The following is a 25669-nucleotide window of genomic DNA, read 5'->3' on the forward strand; positions in this document are numbered from 1 at the left end:
ACATCTCCTTCCTAAGCTTTGCACACACTGCTCTCTCGGCAGTATTCATGAGAGCCGCTGTTCTTGCAGAGGCTATAACTGACTGAACAGCTGAGTCTGTTAAGTACGACATCATACCCTCCAACTATGGACCGGGACTTTAAGATGTTTTGTGAGCTTTTAATTACTGAGATAAATTTAGAAGCTCCTGATTTCCAAATCTATTTGGCCAGATAGTAAGCAGGTGTCTGCTATAGCTGTAACCACATAAGAATTAGCAATTCATGCCTCCTTTTAACAAGGGCTCTGTCCTTATTGTGACCAGCCCTCAACAAGATCTCAATTCCTAAATACTTCGTACGTAGGAAGTTATTTAGGGGAGATTACTTCTACTACAGATGGGGATGGTTAACTTGCAGCTACAGCTGATCAAGACAATGAACCAGAGAACCTGTGCAAGATATCACCACACCCAGCAGTCTAAAGCTGAAAACACACCATCCAACTTTTGTTGGTAGATTTTCTTCAGATTTACCCTTTTCAATGTAGTGCAAGGGCCTGCCATTGCATATAAATTGAAAGTGTTTGGATCTGTTCCCATATCAAATGGCAAGTCTAACGAAAAAAAGTCTTCCGAAAATCTTATAGTGTGTAGGCCAATTAGTCGGTAGAAAATTTTACCAGCGAATCTATTCATGAAAAAAGATATATTTCAGTGATTGTATATAGAAATAACTCTGGACTGGGTGTCCCCAAGTCCTTGCCATTCTAGGCTGGTGTAGGGATCCTTTGAGTGGTGTACACTGCTTTAAGGAATCCTTTCCATAGTAACTAATCACACTTTAGTTAAGGACCTGGGCTGGCTAGTGTCTTTCCTTGGATCTCGTTCATTCCTTGTTTGTATAGGAAATGTTTTGAGATTCTGAAAAGAGAAAAAGAGTCCTGCTCTAGATAACAAACATTCCAGAGCAGACAGATCTTAATCTGTGATCACAAGCGTTAAGCTCTGATGATTTAGCAGCTGTAGTCAACAAGGACTGGATTTAGGCAACCCTCCTGCACTGATTTAAGAAAAACTTCATTAAAACAGATATTCTCAGCCAATTTACCAACACATGTATGGCTCAAAGGGTTTGTGTGCAAGGCTTTAAACAGACTACTCCACAGTACCGCACTTCCAGCATGTTTGTGCTATTAAGTAGGGGAGGGTCTGACAGAGGCCTTCTGGCCGAGGAACGACCTGCAACAAAAAGAGAGAAACAAAGTGATTAACTCGCTCTCTTATTTAACATATGTGCTACTCCCAGACACAGATTGTTAACAGGGCTGTCAGTAAGGGAACAATTAGAGGCTTGCTGATCCTAGAACGTATGCAGCAGTAGGCCCCATTATCCGGTCTCATGTCCCTGCAGTCACCTGTGTATCGACTTATACCCCTAAGGGATGCGTTGTGCTTTGGTCTCTTTTTTGGGCAATTTACAGCCCCTTCGTAGCCGGAGATTCTGCCATGAACAACACATGGCCCCGGCGTCTCCTCCATGCTGCGCTTTCTTCCGGGTATCGCTGCCCGGTCTTCCCAGCGAGGCTTGGGCGCGCTCCTTGGCGGGAAATTCTATCCGGCGAAATCCTTACCGCTCTAGAGGAGCAAATGGAGGAGACTTCCTGCAGAGACAAGCAGGACTTCAGGTATGAGGGACCTTCACCATAAGGCAAACCGCACTACCTGGTATGTTTGGCGACCTGAAAGCTCCTATTTCAAGGACACTGAACTGAAGCTAAGGATGGGTGGGACCCTTTTAAACAGCTGCAAATTAGTTGTGTTTCCTGTGAGGCGGAGCCACAATCTCTCAAATATAGGCCGTCCTGGAAGGATGAAAGGAGAAATTGTCTTTATTTTTCAAAACTTTAAATGTACAAAATATCGGCCGATACCGATACGTTGTGACCAAATATCGGTATTGGTATCGGCCCTGAAAAAAACATATCGGTCTATCCCTAACTGAATTATAAGATATTCTGTACATGGACATTCTTTGCTTCTGGAACTGTGTTTGTAAAGTAACTTGGAATGTTCTGGAACAGTGTTCAAACAACTTTCATTTACTGCTGTGACCCAAGATCCATTATAATCATTGCTCAACAGCAGAAGAGAACTTTCTTTACTCAGGAGCTTTCTTCTAAAATGTTTCCAGTTTTCTCTAGTTCTTCTACGTGCAATTTCACCTAAGAAGCACTATGAATTTATTAACTTACTTTAATTTTCTACGTACATGACCCAAGTTGTTTAACAAAGGTTCCCATTTATCCACGGTTACCTGCAAAAAAAAAAAAAAAAAATCAATTACATTTTTGAGAAGACTCACATCTGTGATATGTCCTATTTGTATAATGCATAAAGCTGCATATTCACAGTAGACTTTTTTGGGGGGTCTTTGTCTGGCTTGAGTTGCGCGATTTCCAATGATTGTCATTCTTTATTTTGCCAATGAATTCATAATACATCATCATATGTCACACTGCTTTAAGGCCCTGTTCACACCCGAGTGTTTTTCAGCTCATAAAACGCTCATCTCTGAAGTCTCAAAATGCCCAACAAGCAAAATCCCATTCATTTTAATGGCCTCTGTTCACATATGAGCGTTTTGTCACCTGAAGCAAAACTCCTAAAGCTCAAAAAAGTAAATTTTTTTGGCAGATTACAAGTATTTTAGTTAGATGTCAAAGCCTGCCTTCAAACAACTCAGAAAAAACGCCTGAGAAACACCTGAAAAAAGCCCAAAAAAATGCCAGAAAACTATACCCTCAGGTTTGAGTGGAGCCTAAGGCCTCATGCACACTGGAGGTTATCAAAACCCCAGTAGAAAGCTGTAGAAGGAGTTTTTTTTTAGCTTTTTTGCAGTAGAGTTTTTTTAGCTTTTTTCAGCTGTAGCATTTTAGCAATTTTTTAGCAAAACTATACTCCCACAAAAGCTTATGGCTCGAAAACGTTGATAAGTGCAGAATAGCAGTGTTTTTAAGCTTTTTATCAGATGTAGAGCGTTTATACAGCTGAAAAACTCCTCTGAAAACCCGCTAGTTCTAAGTTTTTTTTCCAGCCACAAAACGCCCCTTCCAAGAAAACTGCTGATAACAGCCTATGTGTGCATGGAGTTATACATGATCGGTTATTCACAGTAAACTGGGGTTCACCCTATTTACAAACATTCAGTTTGCAAAGTTAATGTGGAACTAAAAACTCTCTCAATCAACATGAACATATTTTTATTTCTTATGTTGCTAGTTATTAGTAAATAGATAGCCAGGTATATTATATTTGCTTGTTTTAATCTTTTCATTTACATTTCTTCGTTTGCTTTGTGGTTTCTGGTTCAGGCCAAAATGTTTTTATACATCCTAGGAATCTTTATGGACACTTTTTTTCTTCTTTTGTCTAGAGTGAAGGAGGGGATTTCTCACCTCCTTCCTGCAGGTCTGAGCCAAGGGCAGATGGATTCCATTGAAATGGTACATGAATCACCTGCCCCTACCCAAGATGGCCATGGCTAGAAGTGCTGGGAGGGAGGGGGGTTCAAAGGGATTTCTCAGGCAAAAGTAGCATGGAGACAAGAGTTTGCTTTAAATATTACCACTTGCCGCCCCCATCCGCAATTTACTGCAGTTGAGCGATGGCTGTAAGCAAAGTGACGTAGCCATACGTCACTGCGTACTTCTCGGTTCCCCTTGGCTCCCTCTGTGATTGTACACAGCAGGAACCTGTCAGCAAGTCCCTGCCTCTGATTTACGGACAGGACCTGCTGATTGGCTGTGTGCAATCACAGCCCAAAGCTCTGTGTTGATAAAAGCAAGGATGAGAGAGGCCTTTAGTAAAAAGCAGCACACTTTACACACATTACACATAGTTAGGCACACTTTTAACCCCTTGATCGGCCTCAATCTTAACCACTTCCCAATCAGTGTAATTAGTACAGTGAGTATATAGTATTAGCACTGATGACTGTATCAACATTACTGTTGAGGTCAGTGGAAGTTAATAATTTCCCCCCAGCCTCAGTATCAGATTGACCGCAGCACTATGGCAGGCCTATTTTAAGTCGTTGACCGCCATCATAAGAAGTATACAAATATATATATATATATATATATACACACACACACACATACACACACACACACACACACACAAACACACATACATACATACACACCATAGTTTGTAGATGTTATAACTTTCATGCAAACGCAAAGAGATGTCAGGGTTTAGCAGGAGAGTATAAGAGCACAAATCTAAAAAATATCTTGTATACCAAAAATGTTTTCTTTTGTCAGGACTGTGCGATCCTCACCCCAAGCCACATATACTAACACTTTGCCTAAGTGTATGTCTCAACTTAGGGGAATATGACCACGAATCAGTGAAGAATTACCTCATTTCCAATGGCTCGGATTTTCTCTAGTGCTTCCAAGAACCATTTCTCAGCAGTTTTCCAGCTGTGAAATTAGTAGCATACCGATATATCAGCATAATTCACAACATGGCATGAAAAGCTCACAATTAACATCAATGTGTATCTATTACACAAATGGAAGGCAAGTTCTTTATGTAATTCTGCCATCTCCCACATATTTTTTTGTTACTGTTGTGACATTTATTTGTTTAAACTGAAAAATGTAATATAAAAAATGTGTGCCAAGGTAACAGTCATATAGAAAGAAAAAAACTACACCTACTCTCCATTCTGAAATGCCACCACACCCACTTCGTGCATAACAAATGGATCCTCTGGTGCAATACTCAAAGCCTGACTGAAAAATCTTTCTGCCAACTTGGAATTATTGGTCAGGCCATACTCCAGTCCAATATACAGCATTGGCAAATGACACCTGCAAACAAATACAGCATTGATCAGTAATTTGAAGCTTTTACTACAGTCAAATAAGTAAACCATGTTTTATTTTGTCAGCCTCATTGCATTTTGCTATTTTTCACAACAGTATGATTTAAATAGTTAATTTATTTAACTATGGATATGTGAAGCGGTCCGTTTTGTTGAAAACAATGCTGATCAGATAACAGGTCAAAGTGTTCTCCTTACATATAATCGCATGCAAAAAAAAAAAAAAAATCATCTATAAGTTTGTCCAAACATATGGCAAACAATGAAACAAAAAAAGAGACACAGCAGACATGCTGCTTAACCACTTACCGACGGTCAGGAGTACATATTCTGCGGCAGGACGTGTCTATTGCCCGAAATGACGTACCCGTTTGTCATTTTGTGCAATACCCAGCGGGGGTGTGTACGCTGATTGTCCAGAGGGGGAGCCAATCAGCGGGTTTGGCAGAGGGGATGTCCGCTGACCCCCAGTGATCGCTCCAATGTAAACAAGGCAAACCGCCGTTCTGTTAGAGATGAACACAGTGATCTTGTGTTCCTGCTATTTAGGAATACGGATCTCTGTGTTCATCTAGTGAGTCCATCCCCCACACAGTTAGAAAGCATCCCCTAGGGACACACCTAACCCTTTGATGGCCCCTGGTGTTAACCCCTTCCCTGCCAGTGTCATTAGTACAGTAACAGTGAATATTTTTTAGCACTGATTACTGTAGTAATGTTACTGGTTCCCTCAAAAAGTGTCAGTTAGGTGTCCGATCTGTCCACCGCAATGTGGCATCCCTGCTAAAAGATGTCGATCGCTGACATTACTAGTAAAAAAAAAAAAATAATAAAATGCCATAAATCTATCCCCTAGTTTGTAGGCGCAATAACTCAATATAAGCCTATTGGAATTTTTTTTTTACCAAAAATATGTAGCAGAATACATATTGGCCTAAATTGATGAAGAAATTTGATTTTTTACATTTTTTTTTTTTTTATTGGATATATTTTATAGCAGAAAGTAAAAAAACTGAATTTTTGTAAAATCTTACCTGTAAAATTCCTTTCTCTGAGTCCTCCAACAGTCGCCGCCTCTTCATATTCGTCACATATGGGGTATTAGACTTTGCTCCGAAGGAGCAGCTAGGCAACAGAATATGTTAACAATAAAGCTTTAACATATCCCACCCTCAAGGGGTGGTCCCCTCAGTCAATACCCTCCTACTTCCTGCAACCATATCTCAGTTTTAGTGGAATAGCAGTAGAGTATACAATCAAACCCCAAAAGAGGGGCGGGGGCGGCGACTGTCGGAGGACTCAGAGAAAGGAATTTTACAGGTAAGATTTTACAAAAATTCTGTTTTCTCTTACGTCCTCCGACAGTCGCCGCCTCTTCATATTCGTCACATATGGGGACGTCCCAAAGCAGTGCAAACATGAGGGGTGGGAAACGCATCCGCGCCGAAAGGCAACGCAGTCTCCACATCAAAGAAAGGAACCTTACCAAAGGAAGGAAACCAGCTGGGCAACAGCAAAAATAAGTGCTCAACAGGAGCAACAACCCAGGAAAAGACAAAAAACCAGGGGATACAAAACTTATCCCAACAGCCAGGAGTCCCCAACAAGGGACCCTAGGGAACAGCCGCACTAAGAACCTTGCGGCCAAAGGAAGCATCCGCCGATGCCTGAACATCTACTTTGTAGAATTTTGTGAAAGTGTGCACGGTCGACCAAGTCGCCGCCTTACACACCTGGGCTACAGAAGCCCCATGACGACAGGCCCAGGACGTACTCAGAGATCTAGTAGAGTGCGCCTTCACAGGCACAGGGGGAACCTTCCCCTGCAAAGCATAGGCCTGTTCAATGGTCTGCCTGATCCATTTGGCGATGGTAGAGGCCGAAGCCGCCATGCCCTTCCGAGGACCCTCTGGAAGAACAAACAAGGAATCCGTCTTTCGAAAAGACTCAGTCGATTTAAGGTAAACCCTAATCGCCCGAACAACATCCAGAGAGTGCAATCTCACCTCCTTTGGATGTTTAGGCTTCGTGCACAACGAAGGCAAGACAATATCCTCATTAAGATGGAATTCCGAAACTCGTTTCGGCAGAAAAGAAGGATTAGGTCGCAAGACCACCTTATCCAAATGAATAACCAGGTACGGAGACTTGCAGGACAAAGCCGCCAGCTCCGACACCCTGCGAGCCGAAGTGATCGCCACCAAAAAGGCGACCTTTTTGGACAACATAGACAACGAGATCTCCCTGATCTGTTCAAAAGGAGCACGTTGTAACACAGATAGAACGAGATTCAAGTCCCAAGGGGGCAGAGGATCCCGCCTCGGGGGAACCAGATGCCGCACACCCTGAACAAAGGTGCCAACCAATGGGTTGGAAGCCACGGGACGTTGAAACAGAACGGCCAGAGCAGACACCTGACCCTTTATCGTAGCCAGCGCCAAACGCTGATCAACACCCGTTTGAAGGAAAGACAGCACACGGGACACCGAGTACGTGCGGGGTAAAAACCCCCTGGACTCACACCAGGCAAAATAGGCCTTCCAAGTACGGTAATAAACCTTCCCCGAGGAAGACTTCCTCGCGCTGATTAAAGTATGAACGACCTCCGGAGAGAGACCCCTCTCCTTCAGGACCTCGGTCTCAACAGCCAGGCCGTCAAAGCCAGCGACTGTAAAGCAGGATGGTATATCGGTCCTTGAGACAGTAGATCGTCTCGAAGAGGCAGACGCCACGGGGCGTCGACCGCCAGATTCACGAGGTCTGCGTACCAGGACCGGCGAGGCCAGTCCGGTGCCACCAGAATCACCGTGTTGCGTTCCGAGTGTAACCTGCGAAGGAACCTGGACAGCAACTGAATCGGTGGAAACGCGTACATCAGCCTGTACTGATGCCACGGGGCCACTAACGCGTCCGACGCGTCTTCCCGAGGGTCGCGCGTCCTTGCCACGAACCTCTTCACCTTGTTGTTGAGGCGAGACGCGAACAGGTCCACATCTGGAAGATCCCACTTCGCGCACAACGTCTGGAAGACAGCCGGATGGAGAGACCATTCCCCCTGATCCAGGGTCTGGCGACTCAGATAGTCCGCCTGCCAGTTCTCCACTCCCGGAATGTGAACCGCCGTTATCGCCGGGACATGAGTCTCGGCCCAAGACAGAATGTCGGCCACTTCTCGAGCCGCTCGGGCACTCCTGGTGCCCCCTTGGTGGTTGATGTAGGCCACCGCCGTGGCATTGTCCGTCTGCACCCGAACCGGGCAACCCTGCAGCCGGTCCGTCCAGCGATGAAGACAGAGCCTTATCGCACGCAATTCCAGAATGTTGATCGGAAGGGAAGACTCCCCCTCCGACCAAGTCCCCTGAGCGGACAGAACGCCCAGAACTCCACCCCAGCCCGACATGCTGGCATCCGTGGTGATTACCGTCCACGAGATCGGACAAAACGACTTGCCCCCGGACACCAACGGGGACTGGAGCCACCACAGAAGGTTTTCCCTGGTGCGAAGACTCAACGAGATTTGAAGATCCAGGGATTGAGGTCGCCCGTCCCACCGGGACAGGATCTCCGCTTGGAGACCCAGCGTGTGAAACTGTGCGAAAGGAATCGCCTCGAAGGCCGAGACCATCAATCCCAGACATCTCATACACGTCCGCAGAGACGAGTTCGGAACGTCCCTGAGGGACCTGACTTCCTCCCGGAGAGTCCTGAGTTTGTCTTCCGGCAGGAAGACCTTCGCCTGCACCGAGTCCAGTATCATTCCCAGATAGGGGAGACGAACCGACGGACTCAGTGTCGACTTTGGAAAATTTATCGTCCAACCAAACTCCTGCAGAGTTTGCATTGTGACAGACAGGTCCTCCTCCAGACCCTGTCTGGTCGCAGACCGAACCAGAATGTCGTCCAGATACCCCAGGACAGAAATGCCCTGGGCCCTCAATAATGCCAGAACCGGTGCAAGCACCTTGGTGAAGACCCGCGGAGCCGAGGCGAGACCAAAGGGCAACGCCACGAACTGGTAGTGATCCTCCGCAATGGCAAATCGAAGGTACCTCTGATGACCCTCGAATAAGGGGATGTGAAGGTACGCATCCTTCAAATCGATGGAGGCCATGAATTCCCCCGGAACCAGGGCAGCCACCACCGACCGCAGGGATTCCATGCGGAACTTGCGAACCCGCACAGAGCGGTTCAGAGCCTTCAAGTCCAGAATCGGACGAACCTTGCCCTCCTTTCTGGGCACGGTGAACAGATTGGAATAAAACCCCCGAAACCTGTCCCGATGAGGCACCGGAACCACCACTCCCTGAGCCCTCAGGTCCCGCACCGCCAGGTGCAGGTCCCGCAGGCGCTCTGGAGACAGTTGAAGATTTGAGGGAAAAAATCTGCTCTCCGGCCGAGAGAGAAACTCGATCTTGTAACCAGATCGAACGATTTCCAGAACCCATCTGTCCCGCACACGGGCCAACCAGGGCTGAAGAAAACCGAGCAAGCGTCCCCCCACCCCAAAACTGGGTGAGGGCGCCCCTTCAGGCCGAACTGTTATGGGCTGCAGGTCCGGATTGGCCGGACTTCTGTTTCCCAGACCAGGGCTTCTTCTGAGAGCCTTGACCTTTGAACGGCTTGCCCTTGTAGTGCGGCCGAAAGGCACGAAAGGACCCCTGAGGGGGCCGAAAATTTGCATGCTTCTTCCCAGAAGCCCCCTTAGCCTTGGGGAAATGGGGCAAGAGAGTGCTCTTACCCCCGGTGATCCCCTTAATCAACACATCCAGGGACTCCCCAAAAAGGCGAGACCCATCATAAGGCAGATTGGCTAAGGTCTTACGTGAAGATTGGTCCACCGACCAACATTTTAACCAAACCAGGCGGCGAGACAACACCGCCACGCTGTGCACACGTGCAGCCAACGGAATCAGGTCCAGGTCCGCATCACACAGATACATGACACCCTGGTGGATCTGATCCACCATATCCAGGGTCGCCGCCGAGGCCGAATCGGCCACTAGAACGCGCCTAAGCATCTGCGTCCAACTTGCGATCGCCTGGGCCGCCATGAGAGAAGCAAACAGAGCCTTAAGCATAGAACCCGTAACAGAATAAGTATGACGGGCAAGAGACTCCAGTCTCCTATCCGTGGCGTCACGGAAAACAGGGGAACCCTCTGCAGGAATCGCAGTGGCTTTGTTCAAAACCGCAATTGCATGATCCACTGGTGGAGGCACACACCACCGTTCATCAGTGGCAGGCGAAAAAGGATAACGCAGCTTGAATTTACTTGGTACCGCAAAAGGTTTGCGCAGATCGCGCCATTGATCCTTAACAGCGCGCTGAAAATCAGCATTGCAGGGAAAAACCTGCGGCGTCCTGCGTTTTCTCTGCGTCCCATAAGCCGCCAAGGCAGCGGGGGGACACACTTCGTCCTGCAAACGCAGCGTTTGCTTAATGGAAGCAATCAACTCATCCATGATTGCAAGCTCTTCAGGCGAGCCAGGGGGAGAATTATCAACCCCCTCAACTTCAGCCTCCACCTCAGACCCCACTAGATCAAGAGAGGAGCGGGACCCCGATAAGGAGGCCCCTGCCAGAACAGCCCCATCACCTTCACCCTCAGAATCAGAGGACAGAGCAACCCTGGGCCTTTTAGTAGATTGAGCAGCCACCAGCATTTGCACCTGAGCAGCAAGGCCAGCCACAATAGTGGCTAAATCCCCCCCTGGGGGGGAAACAGCGGTCCCCTGGCTTTCCACCAATACTGTAGGAAATTTGCCCTCCTGAGAATCCATTGCCCCTGTAATGCCAGACAACCAAGGGTTAACTGCCCCTTTCTAGCAAGCGCAGCCCACCGCACCACACTCAAGCACAATGAGACCCCCACAGGGAATATGCAAACTGAACACAGGCAATGGATAGCAAGAACAGAAGGATAAAACCTGAGGAGACCCTCGCCGCTGCTGCTGCCTCGATCGGTGTTCCTGGAAAGAGGAAGTGATGCTGCCAGGGCGCTCTATGTAAGCCTATGGAGGCTACAAGAAAATGGCCGCCATGCATGTAAACCATGCGGCCGGAGCGGGTGCAGGCAAAATGGCGTCGTTTGGCGCCGAAAAAAACGCTCCACAGTGCATTAAAACACACATTACATTCCAATATAAGAATACATGTTAGATCGCCGCAGCGATCGCTGTATATGCCCAAACATGCCAAAAGAAACATGCCCCACAGCACACAGCTTCTCACACTGCCCAGCCTGACACACACAGTGTCATACAGCTCCCCCCCCCCCCTTGCAGCCCACAGCATGCAGCCGAGAGATAGGGAGACAAGCAGTGTGAATAGAGGCAGGTTACACAGTCCCAGACTGACACCCCCCCAGACAGACAGGTCCCCACATAAATACACTTACCTCACATGGGGTGGGGGACCCGCACAGGCGAACAAGCCGCTGCACATGAGGCAGGGAGAGTCGCAATTCAAGACGCACAAAATGGGGGTTAAGAAACCGCACAGCGTCCAGTGAGGTAGCCACCTCACCAATCATCCCTGCACCGAACAGGGATGGGTCGTTCACCATGCCAGGAGCGTTACCTGGCTGAACGCTCGATGGCAGACTGGGAAGCCACTGACCCACGACCTGCGACCAGGGGGATCAGCCCGAGACCCAGTCCGCATGATCCTCTTCGTCCGAAGAACTAACTAACGCTGACAAAATAACAGCTAATTAAAGGTAGAGAGAAAAACTCAAACAAAATATTAAAAAGAAGAAAGAGTCTGGGACAGAAAGTCCCAGCACAGAGAGAGCCAGCCACTCCTGACAAGCTAGACATTAAAACTGAGATATGGTTGCAGGAAGTAGGAGGGTATTGACTGAGGGGACCACCCCTTGAGGGTGGGATATGTTAAAGCTTTATTGTTAACATATTCTGTTGCCTAGCTACTCCTTCGGAGCAAAGTCTAATACCCCATATGTGACGAATATGAAGAGGCGGCGACTGTCGGAGGACGTAAGAGAAATATTGTTTGTTTTTTTTTCAAAATTGTTGGTCTTTTTTTGTTTCTAGCACAAAAAATAAAAACCACAGAGGTGATCAAATACCACTAAAAGAAAGCTCTATTTGTGGGGGAAAAAAGGACACCAATTTTAAAATAATGTAAAAATAACGCAGTGCTGAATCGCAAAAAATGGCCTGGTCATTAGGAGGTAAAACCCTCCGGTCCAGAAGTGGTTAAAATACTAAAGTCCCAAATCCAGTTACTATGTTACAAGCCTCATAAAGTAAACACAAACTTTCTTTACCCTCCAGGACTGAGCCAAATCTTCCATCTGTGTCTCACATGATCCCCCTCCCAGACACTGCAGCTCACAGTGGGAGGGTTTCAGCAACAGAGGTAGTGCTGTCAATCCAGAAAGCAGGGGGCAGGACTAGGTATTGCCAGATGCTGGTTGACAATGGTGATAACTAGGGTTGCGCCGATACTAAGCATTTGCACGAGTATTCGTACAAATGCTCCGATACCTGAAACAGAAACCTTTGCGTCTATGATCTGAATGGGCTTAAATCGCACTGCAAAGAATCACATGCGATTTGAACAGGAATGCAGTGCGATTTCAGTCCGAATCACATGCAGTTTCCCCCACTTCTCTGGTGTGAACCCAGGCTTGTCAAGGTGACTTCAGGAGCAGTGCAGGAAACCACACTGCTCCTGAATCACACCACATTCCTATTCAAATCGCATGCGATTCTTTGCAGTGCAATTTGAGCCCATTCAATTTGTATGGGTTCAAATCACACTGCAAAAGATACTTGGTATCGGTATTTGGCTGAAAGTACTTGCAGGTAAAAAAACAGTATTGGCGCAACTCTAGTGATAAACACACCCCCTGCAATATTTTCTCATCCCATTCTAGTGTAAGCAGGCACAGCCTATACAAGAGTGGCAACTCTCCTCCAAATTCAGGAGCAGAGTAGCATTGTCACATCATCACAGGAATCTACATTAGGTAGACATTACTGGCAGGATCAGCAGGTATTTGTGGGACTTTGCAGAGGGATTAAGAGAAAACTATGTGAACATGCACTTATAATCAGGTGCTGCAGTACTTTTTTTTTTTAAATTGAAGACCAAATTTTATTTGGCCAAATGTAAATATCTACTTTTCAGCTAAAAGGTATTAGAAATGGCAAAATTAAGACTGGAAATGAGATCAATTCGCTGGAAACAAATAAACAAGAGGTAAAAAAAAAAAAAAGATATTGAGTTAAAGCCATACACATATGCTTAATGTTTTCATCCTGCAGTAGAAGAGCTATAGGGTTACTACAATACATTTTCGGTTTTTCTTTTTCTACCTTGTGTGTTTCAGGCCTTTGGTATTTGGAAGACTCTGCCAGTTGTTATAATCATAAATCAATCATTTCTTTTTTAGTCTCTTTCCCTTATTTTCACCCAGTGTTGTTTTTAAAAAGAACAAGCTCTCTTACAGATGTATCAGTTAGAGGAATGAGATGAACCATTTATCATTGACTGAGTGCTTACAAATTTTTTATGCAAAACCTTGATCTTAAAAGAAAAAAGCATCGTTTGCTGTAACTGCTTATAAAGTGACAGCTGGATTTAGTGTATCTAAATCTGCCAAGATATCTAACATTCCCAACTCCCCAGATTAACAATGCTATGGCCTGTTGTGCTGCTTTATCCAGAGTGTGGGCACCCGAATACAGAAGGTGCGTTACTGGCCAGATCACCAGGTGAAAACAGAGGAAGATACAAAGCCTAAAAAAAGAAAACGAATGCAGCCACCACATCTAAGAACTTGTAAGCTGCAAAATATTAAATTTTTTGTTTTAGGTTTAATACCACTTTAAAGCTAAACTCCAGTGATTATATTAGCATATTTACTTCGAGCTAGCTTAGCCAAATATAAATATCTATATGTAATACATGACTGGCCTCTGTGGAAGCTGTACATCTGAGAATACCTTGCATTTTTCTCAATGAATGCAAGGCGTTCTCTGATTGGAAGAGTTATAGAAAAGGGGTGGTGATATCACAACCTCATCCAATCTAAAAATTCTTTGCATTCATTGAGACAAATGCAAAGGGTCGTCTGAATTGCCGTTGTGCTGAATTAGTGACCGCCTGTGGTTATTATGCAGAAGAGAGGCTTCTCTACATGGCTCCTGGAAGATGGCAGCCTTCACTTTAGTAGCTTGGGATATTACAGTGATTTATAGCATCAAGAGAGGCTGATCAAATATCACATATGCATAATTAAAGTGATTGTAAAGTCTCGTTTGAAAAAAAAATTAAATAAATAACAAACATGTTATACTTACCTGCTCTGTGCAGTTGGTTTTGCACAGGGCAGCCTGGACCCTCCTCTTCTCGGGTCGCTCGTTGCTACTCCTGGCACCTTCCCTGTCGAGTGCCTCCACAGCAAGCAGATTGTTATGGGGGAACCCGAGCCGAGCTGCAGCTCCGTGTGTCAATTCAGACACAGAGCTGCCGTTCGGCACCGCCCATTCTCCTGATTGGCTAACTGACTTTGGCCAATGGCACCGCAGCGGTGTCCCAGTCAATCAGGATGGAGGGTCCCAGACGGCCGAGGGACTCGTAAACATCGCTGGACAGAGAAGGACCTCAGGTAAGTATTAGGGGGTGTTGGGGGGGGGGGGGGCTAGGGTACTACACCTAGAATGTTTTTTATCTTAATGCAAAGGCTTCATTAAGATGAAAGATCTTCTGACTTTACAACTCACTTAGATGCACAAGCTGATAAAATGTGTCACTTTACTGGTCTGTGCAGTGAATATACTGCAGGAGAAAGGCCACTGCATCTAAATCCACATGACATTTGCAATCTGTTACCTAGTAATGATCATACCCTTTCATAAGCTGTGCTGCTGTGAAATAGGCAGCCATTGCTTGGTCATGTTCACTTTCCACTGCAAATGAATGTCCATACGCAATCCAAGCCGGACCATAACTTCTCTCCAGTGTGGTGGCTTTGCTAAAATTCAAACAATAGCTTGATGAATTACAACATGTTTAGATAAATATGTCAAAATCTTGTGTTTATTTCATTTACATGCTTATACATCAGGCATAATGCATAAAGATCTTACCTAAGATACCTTCTGGCATGTTCATTTTTATGGCCCACCATGAGGTAGTAACAACCCACTGCAAACCAGGACACCTGAGGCATGAATGTAACAAAAAACACAACAATCTAAGTAATAACATAATCCACAACATCTTCAATCTTCTGTGCTATGGATGTACATTAAGGGCCCATTCACACCACAAACTGCACGTCTACAGACCATATTTTATGCACATTTGCGTGCATATGATACACATTTTTATGCGAGTTTACATGCAGTTGACATGTTTTTTTCTATCCGCATTTGTCCAGTGAAGCCACTGCCTTCCTTCTTTCTTTGGGCTTTTATGTACACTGCATTGTATCGCAATGCCTTGGAGTTGCAGAAAAATGCAGCCTGCTGTACTTTTTTTTTTTTATTACGGCACCGCACTGTAATGCTGTGAACTATGATCATAGGATAACCTGAATTTTGGACTGTCTTTGCAGCTAGAATGAAGGAAAAATGCACCCATAAGCATACAACTGCATCTAGTGTGAATAGGCCCCAGAATTATTATTTTTGATCTGACGTTCGTGGGGATCGCTGTTTACGTACGACGCGGGACCAATGCGTGCATTTGACTTTGTGGGGATCAGTCTGCTGAGGGCACTTTAACTTTTTTCCACTTTTTTTTTTTATACCTTAACATTTTTTTTAGCCAATTTAGAAAGAAGCCAATTAACCTACCAGCACGTCTTTGGAATGTGGGAGGTAACTGGAGTAACTGGAGGAAACCCTCACAGGCACAGGGAGAACATGCAAACTCCAGTTAGTGTCTTGGTTGAGATTCGATCTGCTGACCCTGCTGCTAGGCGGACATGCTAACCACTTAGCCACTGTGCTGCCCTATCATTACAAGGAATGTTTACAACCTGCAAAACCAGAAGTGACAAAATTCTAATGGCTTCTGGTTTCTTAATAGAGATGATCGGGGGGCCCGATCTGGTTCTGGCTGCAATCGCATGTTCCCCGGAGGGACTGGAGAGCCCAGGAAACAGCGCGAGGGGCCACTAGGATTGATTTTACAAGAAAGTGCTCAGCCAGCTCTAAAATAAGATACCCAGATTAAACCGGGATGCGGTTGCAGGCATCATCCCAGTATAACTACCAAATATGGTTAAAAGTGGAGGAAAGACCTAACTGCTCTTAAATAGGTTCCCCCTCCTCCCAAGTATCCTGCATACAAAGATCTGTATACTTACCTATTCTTAATTCAGTCCATTCATGTGATCCTGCAGCTCCAGCTCCCCTGTGACAGTGAACAGCTGCTGCAGGGGAAAGGAGGGAGCACTAACATGGCTGGGCCACCTATAAGTGACATCACAGCTCCTTGAGTTCACAGCTGTTGTCAAACGTTGCAGGATCTTGTGACTGGACTAAAAAAGGTTCACAGATCTTTTTTACATAGGGTATACAGGATAGATAGGAGGGGGGGGGGGGGGGGAACATTTTTAAGAATAGTTAACGACGAGGTCCAGCCCCCCCCCCCCCCCCCCACGAAAAAAGTAAGTCAGCAGCTACACATACTGTAGCTGGTGACTTAATATTAGGACACTTACCCGTCCTGTAATCCAGGGATGTCGGCACCCCAGCTGATGTTTCCATCAGCTCTCGGCCACTGCTGCCGCTATTGCCTGTAAGGGAAACTGGCAGTGAGGCCTTGTGGCTTGACAGCTGGTTCCCTGCTGCACATGCGACCAGCGCGCTGCGCTTTCTAAATGGCTAGGCAGTGGGGGAAGGAGAAGGGGGGCCGAACTTCTGAGTGATCTCGCCGCGGCGAGGTCTTTGGGAAGTGGGGACAGGTACCTGTCAAAAACAGGTACCCGCTTTCCCTCTAAATCTGCCAAATGTGGCGCCGGAGGGGGGGGGGGGGGGGAGGAGGCAGATAAGCAGAGCTTCCACTTTTGGGTGGAACTCCGCTTTAATGTTATGCTTTACTACCACTTAAACTCAACGATTGAACTGTTTCCTCCAAAAAAAATTAGGCTCAAGTTAGAAATGTTCAAGAACTTTTATTAAATCTTCAGGTGTTGTTTCTTGCTGTGTTTTAATTCACATTCTGCCTAACAGTACATGTGCCTAAAAAGGCATGCCTCTATTGTTAAGGTCACAGTTGCCAGTGTGCTTATGTCAGCTTTCAACCGATCTTGCAAATCCTCAGATGGTGGGTGTCATGGGTCACATATGCAGCACTATGCAGATTTAAATGGAGGCTACCATGCCTCATACTCAGTGGATAGTTCCACTTTAACAGAATGTTTCCACTTACAACCATGCCAAAATCTCATTAAGCATTTTCTTAAAATGACACGAAGTTATATCCTTATTCTCCAAAAATAATCCACACACATTGGCAACCTAACGGCCATGTAATCTATTTTTCATGAAACAGTTTCTTACTGGGTTTTTTGCCTCCGTATAAAACCTCTGCTATTCCCCCTCACTTCAGCTTGTTTGGAAAAAGCAGTGCACGTTAGTTGCAGTCACATTCATTGCTCTATGCACACTATAAATCCCGCAGTCTATCTCAGGAGCAAGCAAGAGATGGTGGCTAAGTTCCTTCATACAGTGGAACCATGGAGAGCTACCCTCTAACAGCAAGTCCGATCACAGCAGCAAAAAAAAAAAAAAAGGAATTTGGAGGAGACGGAGAACAAAAGGAGGTACTGTACTTTTTATGACAGGCTTTTGTTCACTTCAGAACTGCTTCTCTCCCCAAGTCTTTAGACATGCAAAAGCAGCTTTAAGCACATCAAATGTACCTGAAACAAATTCTGACTGATCTCAGAAGCTTCTAAAACTGATGTCCAAAGCATACTACCTGTGCTCATCAAAGCCCATCCATATACACACAGACCCATAAACTCGCTCAAAGTGTACAGTCATAAGTTGGCAACAGAAACAGTGGATAAAGGGTGGAAATCTAGCAGGTCTCTGGACTGAAACCCAGGCTGGCGGGTCAACAGCAGCTTACAATAGTTATCCTATTTGAAATTTTGCTTCCTATATTAAATCAATTTGCCACCATCATTTGTGGAAAAAGAAATCAAGATCCTTTGATTCCAGAGCATGGTGCCACTAGCAGAAAATTGTTTGACTATAATCTATAGAAGGATAAGGTAAAGTTGCCCACTACAAATCAAATAAAATAAAACATGTACCAAACTTAAAGTGGTTGTAAACTGCTGGACTTTTTTTTTTTTTTTGACACCCTGCAAGGTAAAGGCATAATGTGCTAGTATATGTTAATCTTGCCTTAAAACAAAGCCCTCCCGCACCGAGCTCCCATCTTCAACTGTCTTGCTTCTGGGTTAGCGGACTCCGGCTCTGTGACGGGCCGAAACAGCTATGGCCTAATTCCCACTCCCATACGGCACAGGGCTCAGAAGGAACAGCACAGCCATAATGTAAATATCTCCTAAATGGTGCCTGTTTAGGAGATATTTACAGTACCTATAGGTAAGCCTCATCATAGGCTTACCTATGGGTAAAAGTAATGTGTGGAACTTTACTTCCAATTTAACAGCATGCTGATGTGTTTATGGCAGCACAATATACACAATGTATAAAAAAGGAAAAACACATGAATACTTACAGGATTATTTGGATATAAATCAACTAGTTTATGTGAAAGGTAGAAGAGCTCTGTAAAGACAAAAAAAGTGTTTTTTTGAATATAAAAGGTATAAAAAAATAACTATGCAAAAGCGATACACATATAGAATGTCAGCTGAGAACTTACCATTTGCTTTGTTCAGCTCTACAAGAGTGCCTATATGTACAGGTAAACAATTTGCATGAAAGGGATCTTTTTCCATAACCCTGAAAATGCAGAAAAATCACTCTCAATAAGTATCATCTCCAAAACCTTTTCCATATCCATGAAAAAAAAAGTCTTAGCTTTTAGTACTACTTTAATATAAAAGATTTGGATCTCCCTTCCACCCTTCATATAGCTTCATGTCTGACTCCTAGTTAAAATGCCCATATATCCTACTTCTGGATATAGATATATATCTAGATACAAGTAATATATATTATTACTGTCACAGTATAAATTAACCCCTTATAGTAGCGATTATCTGCTCTTTTTTTTTTTTTTTAGTACAAAAAAAGCATGCTTCTGCTACTAAACGTTTAGGCCTGGTTCACACCTATGCATATTTTGGTGGCTTTTGCAGAAAAGCACTACAGTTCATTTAACATAGTTTCCTATGGTACACGTTAACATCTATGCTTTTTTCAGCCGCTGCATATTTGGAAAGGATCAGGAACTATTTTCATGTAATGCGTTTTTGCCACGATTTGCGTTTTTTAATTTACCCAACAACAAATTGGCCCAAAAAAAAAGCATAAAGAATGCAAAACACAAGTCGCAGCAAAATTGCACGTGCAAAAACACAAAACGCACAGCAAAAAAGCACTGCAGAAATGGATCAAAAGCAAACTGCATATGTATGAACTGAGCCTTATGCTGGCCATACACGTATCGATTTTCGGACGAAAATATTCATATGAAAAATATTTGTACATTCGCTGAATGAAAGAATGTTGTTTGAAAATTTCACTTGCTTTTAACATTCAGTTTTAAAATGAATGTAAATTCTGAACGAAAATACCATACTCTGTCTGAAAATTCCTTTGACTGCTCCTTTGAATTTTCCCATCACTGCAAATGTCAATTTGACCCCACTAACGTTTAGAAAATCGAAACAAATGTTCTTAAAGTTAAATTATTTTTTTGAAGGAAGACATTGTTTTGCATGGCCAGCATAACAGACAGCAGGCGCAGGTAGCTTTTATTAAGCCACCTACCTATGACAAGAAGTCTGTCATACATAATATATTACAGTTCTGTCTGAAAACAGTCTTTATTTTTTTATTTTTTTTCTTTACCACACTTTTTTTAAGGTTATAATCTGAATAAGATAAAATAAATCCACATGCAGGATGTTGACAAAAAACTTCTTCCGGTGACACCAGGGAAAAGTGTAAGATGGGGACACCTCTGTGCACAAGTAAGGCAAGCAGCTTACCAAAACTCTGTGGCTACTCAATTGAATGAGACAGCCTCTCCCAGCAAGTTGTTATACCAATGTGGTCAGTAGATGTCAAGTTCAGGCACTCCTTAGTTACTCCGTCATGTATACATGAATATACAAAAAGAAATAGAAGCCTATAGCGTAATCCCGTAATGTATAAAGGCAAAATTTATTTAAAAGATCTACTCACAGTATGAAGGCATATAACAGGCATAAAACAATAGGGTGTTCGTGGATCAAATCCCGGCGTCCCGCAGGTATCCGAAAGCAGCATAGAACGATGAAACAGCCGGCTCTGTAAGGGGGCGTGTGGACGTTACGTCTGGAGTCGCCAACGTTTCGTCATCAAAAGACGACGTCTGGGCCCAGACGACGTTTTTTGATGACGAAACGTTGGCGACTCCAGACGTAACGTCCACACGCCCCCATACAGAGCCGGCTGTTTCATCGTTCTATGCTGCTTTTGGTTACCTGCGGGACGCCGCGATTTGATCCACGAACACCCTATTGTTTTATGCCTTCATACTGTGAGTAGATCTTTTAAATAAATTTTGCCTTTATACATTACGGGATTACGCTATGGGCTTCTATTTCTTTTTGTATATTCATGTATACATGACGGAGTAACTAAGGAGTGCCTGAACTTGACATCTACTGACCACATTGGTATAACATCTTGCTGGGAGAGGCTGTCTCATTCAATTGAGTAGCCACGGAGTTTTGGTAAGCTGCTTGCCTTACTTGTGCACAGAGGTGTCCCCATCTTACACTTTTCCCTGGTGTCCCTGGAAGAAGTTTTTTGTCAACATCCTGCATGTGGATTTATTTTATCTTATTTGCACTAATTTCTGGGACTGTAACCATTGCTTTGGACACTACCCTTTTTACGTCTTTGTGGTTTTTCCACTGTATCACCAAAATATTGATTTTTTTCATTTATGCTTAGCGCTGCACTTTTTGGAAATATTGTATTTATGGATCACTGTTAGTTGATTTTGTGCCAGCTGCTTTTTTTATTCACTGTCACTTATTTTGCTCATTTTTTAGCGCAGAAATATTCCTCTTTTTTTCTGTTTATAATCTGAATAATCAAAACCATAATCGGCCAACTAACCGATTATGAAAATAATCGTTAGTTGCAGCCCTAGTGTCCACAAAGTCAGAGACTGCCTACAGTATACACCTCCACCTCCAGTCTCACTGCAAGAAAGATGGCTTTAATCATCAACAGATACCAGAGACTTTTTTTCCCTCATTTCAGTTATTGGCGTTAACAGGTCCAAAAATCTGTAGAGAGGAAATTGTGACAAAATAATACCAGCTAACCTCACTTCTACCCTCCACAACTCCAAAAAAAATTCAGGGAGACCTGGAGGCCCTGGCCAGTTTTGCCAAGCTCCTGCAGCATTTTTTACTGACAAAACATGGAAACTTTACTGACGGAGCTCTTTTTTTACCTGCAACCTGAAAAATGACAGAACTCCTATTAAAAGCGAACACAACCAATATTTAAACAGTATAAACAAAATATGGAAACACTGACAATACCCATAACAAGTAATTTGCTTGGTTTAAAAAGGCAACACAGTTTGACAATTTATCAGCCCTTGATATTTACAGACAGTTGTAAAAATCACTGATTTTAACAAACTGTTCGTAAATTTACGGACGACGGGCAACCCTGGCCTTGGTAATATTTCAATACCACTGATCCACATCTACAAGTAATGCCCTGCGTTCGAGGAGACTCCCGGACTCTCTGTATGCACAGGGAGTCCGGAAGGGGGTTCCCATATCCTCGATCCCACCTATTTTTCCCTACACACCTTCATTAACCCCCCTTGCTTTTCAATTTCGAACATTTTTCCCTATTCTCTATGCAAGCACACTAAGTGATTATGACTCTGAAAGTTACATATTACTAGGTTACTGGTAACCTTGGGTTCATTTGTCCCTTCACTCTGTTTTCTTTCAAAACATGGGAGTATTTTGATGCGTCAATATATAGCAAAATATCTTCTGACTGAATGACTCGAAGACCTGTACTTTAAAACAACTATCACTTCAGCTTACTGTTACAATTGTTTTTGTAATGGGCTCGGGTAAGAGCACGGAACAGATGTTTCTATATTTTTTCTATAATGAGAAGCTCTAAATAAAGAATTACAAAAAAATAATCAAAGCCATGATCATGTCCCAAGTCAACTTTGTCTGATGTTTTTTCTCAGTTCACAGGTGTGATTAATTGTATTTATGTTAGTATATTCAAAAACACGTAAAAACATTTATAAGGGGCTAAGTAAATTATATACATTATTAATTTATTATTTCACCACATTGATTTGATTTAGTTTCGTTTATTCACCACATCCTATCGGTATAGGCAGGTGAATAATCCCCTATCCTTACTGAACAGAATTTAGCACAGTACAATTTTTTGGAAATACAACAAAAGACATTGGAGTAGTGAAACACCTTTACTTACGCAGATGTGAGTTTATAACACATCTTGAAGTCACAATTGTAGTAATGTCTTTCTGCCAAGGAGACCACTACATCTAAGTTTTCCTGAAGACCATCTATAGATTCTGGAATTATGGTTTCACTAGGTTTGTTGTACTGAAAAACACCACCATAGTTAAAGTTACTTCAGCAGAGAGGTAAAAGCAATGACAACAATTCCATAGGTTTTCTTGTGTTCTTTAATGCAGCAAACAAACCTATGATAAAACATTTTGTTAAGGTATTCTGCATTGCTATTTGTTACAACTTCTTGACCCATTGTTTCACAAAAAAAGGTACCTCTGCATCCATTAAGATGTACAGAAGCTGATCTGCGAGCGCTGGGCACTCAATGTCCTCTGACACCCACCGATCATTGGTAATACACACAGAACAGGAATCTGCCCATGTAAACAAAGCAGATTGCCATTCTGACAGGGAAGGGGGGGGGGGGGGAGGAATGGATTGTGTTCCATTTCTTCCCCCCCAGTGAAAGCACCACACGGTTTACACAAAAACAATGGCCAAGCACACGGTTGACCCTTTCATTGCCCTAGAGAAGTTTAATCCCTTCCCAGCCAGTGTCATTAGTGCAACGACAATGCATATTTTTTAACACTGATTACTGTAATAGTGTCACTGGTTCCCGGGAGCAAAGTGTCAGTGTCCACCAAAATATCGCAGTCCCACTACAAGTCACTGATAAATCGCCATTACTAGTATAAAAAGAAAAAAAAATTGCATATATATATATATATATATATATATATATATATATATATATATATATCCCATAGTTTGCAGACGCTATACCGTTTGCATAAACCAATCAATATACGCTTATTGTGATTTTTGTTACCAAAAAAGTAGCCAAATACATATTGGCATACATTTATGAAGACATTACATTTCTTTAAAATGTTTTTATTGGATGTTTTAGCCCCGGTTCACACTACTGCGTGTGCGGGGTTCGCATGTCATGTCGGAGCGCACTGCTCCGACATGACATGCGATCAGCTGTGCGGTGCGAGTTTAGCCATACAGTTTGTATGGCTAAATTCGCATCGCACCCGCAGCAAACACGCACAGGAGGCATTTTTGCTGCCGCATCAGGATCGGATCGCACAGCGGTTCACACTTGTGCGATCCGATCCTGTGCGAACTGCACGATCGCACTGCGATATGCGATCAAACTGGGGGTGTCGTTAAGATTACATTGACACCCCCAGCGTATCGCATATGGCAGTGTGAACTGCCGGGGGTGCTTGTGCGATGCGGGAAAAGGCTGCGAATTCGCAGCCTTCCCGCATCGCATATATGTGAACCGAGCCTTAAAGCGGAAAACAAAAAACACAGGGTTTTTTATTTTTTTTAAATGGTCTGTGTTTTTTGTTTATAGCACAAAAAAAAAAAAAAAAATGCAGCGGTGATCAAATATTTTATTTGGATAAAGTGTCGCAGGACTGCACAATTATAATGCAGTGCCGTATAGCAAAAAAATGGGATTTGTGACTTACCGTAAAATCGATTTCTCTTGAGGTTCATTGACGGACACAGCTCCTTATCTTCTTGACCGCTGGGTTATGCTGCCCTCTACAGGAGTAGGACACTAGGCAGGAAAAAGCTTGACTACGTCTATGGGGCAGTCCCAGGGGGTATACTGCCACTCTCAGCTATAGGCATTCAGTTTTTATACAAGCAGTGACGGAAGAAATACAATTCCACAGAGAGGTGGGTGCTGTGTCCATCAATGAACATCAGAGAAATGGATTTTATGGTAAGTCAAAAATCCCATTTTCTCTTTCGTTCATTGATGGGCACAGCCCCTTATCTTCTTGACCGTTGGGACGTCCCAAAGCAGTGTCAAACATGAGGGGTGGGAACAACAAGAACAAATTCTCAAGGATAAACCGTAGCCAACCAGGTAACATGGAGCTCAACCATAAACAACTGGAGCTCACCTGAAAAAAAAAAACAATGCACCGTCAAAGAGGATCAGGTCCTCTAAACAGCAGCCTGCAAAACATTGCGGCCAAAAGAAGCATCTGCAGATTCCAACACATCCACCTTATAAAACTTTGTGAAAGTGTTTACAGGCGACCAGGTGGCTGCCTTACAAACCTGCAGCACTGACGCCTGATGACGAAAGGCCCAGCCAGGAGGCACTAATCGCCCGAGTAGATTGCGCTTTAACAGAGAAAGGAGGAACCTGACCCTTAATTGAATAGGCCTGAATCACAGTCTGTCTGATCCATCTGGAAATGGTCGCAGCAGAAGCCGCCAACCCTTTTCGAGGTCCATCCCCGAGTACAAATAGTGAGTCTGACTTCCGCACAGACTCCTTATTTGACAGGTACACCCTGATTGCCCAAGGCAAATTCCTTAGGATGTTTAGGCCTGGGACATAGGGAAGGCAACAAAATGTCTTCATCCAAATGGAAATCAGAGACGAACTTTGGAAAGAACGACGGACAGGGATGAAGAATCACCTTATCTCTGTGAACCACCAGGTAAGGTGAACGACAAGACAATGCCGTCAGCTCAGAAACCCTGCGCGCAGAAGTAATAGCCACCAAAAAGGCCACCTTCTAGGACAACGTAAGCAGGGGAACCTCCTGAAGACTTTTGAAGGGAGGCTTCTGAAGAACACACAGCACCAAATTGAGGTCCCACTGCGGCAATGGAGACCGCACTGGAGGAAAGCCAATATCGGAGCCACCGAAAAGGAGTGAGGGTGAACTCCAAGAGACTTACACCACAAAATGTACGTCTTCCAAGTACAATGGTAGATCTTCCTAGAAGTAGATTTTCTAGCCTTTAACAGTGTAGGAACATTGATTCAGACAAACCTCTATCATTCAGCACCTGGCTTTCAACAGCCAAGCCGTTAAAGCCAGTGACTGTAAAGCAGGATGGCAGATTGACCCTTGGGACAGCAGATATTCCCTGAGAGGAAGTCCCCAAGGAGCATCGGTGACCAGCCATACCAGATTGGCATACCAAGACCGGCGAGGCCATTCTGGAGCCACTAGAATGACCGGAATCCCTTCTACCTCAATCCTGCGCAGGAGTCTTGGCAGAAGTTTGAGAGGGGTGAAAGCGTATATCA

At 44.2% G+C, this 25669-nt stretch overlaps 1 protein-coding gene across 1 annotated transcript in view; it reads right to left on the bottom strand.

Moving 5' to 3' along the window:
- CDC16 (cell division cycle 16) overlaps positions 1 to 25669 on the bottom strand; it is an 83509-nt gene that overhangs the window by 16667 nt on the left and 41173 nt on the right. Inside the window, exons 8-15 of the mRNA XM_082246005.1 lie at positions 22544 to 22677; positions 18759 to 18838; positions 18612 to 18661; positions 14993 to 15066; positions 14752 to 14877; positions 4708 to 4860; positions 4404 to 4467; positions 2233 to 2294 (exon numbers count right to left, since the gene is read on the bottom strand). Of these exons, the coding sequence (XP_082102131.1) occupies positions 2233 to 2294; positions 4404 to 4467; positions 4708 to 4860; positions 14752 to 14877; positions 14993 to 15066; positions 18612 to 18661; positions 18759 to 18838; positions 22544 to 22677 (743 nt within the window). The remainder of the gene's footprint in view (positions 1 to 2232; positions 2295 to 4403; positions 4468 to 4707; positions 4861 to 14751; positions 14878 to 14992; positions 15067 to 18611; positions 18662 to 18758; positions 18839 to 22543; positions 22678 to 25669) is intronic.

This window comes from Pelophylax lessonae (genome assembly GCF_965119305.1).
Source record: "Pelophylax lessonae genome assembly, chromosome: 2".
Lineage (NCBI taxonomy): Eukaryota > Metazoa > Chordata > Amphibia > Anura > Ranidae > Pelophylax > Pelophylax lessonae.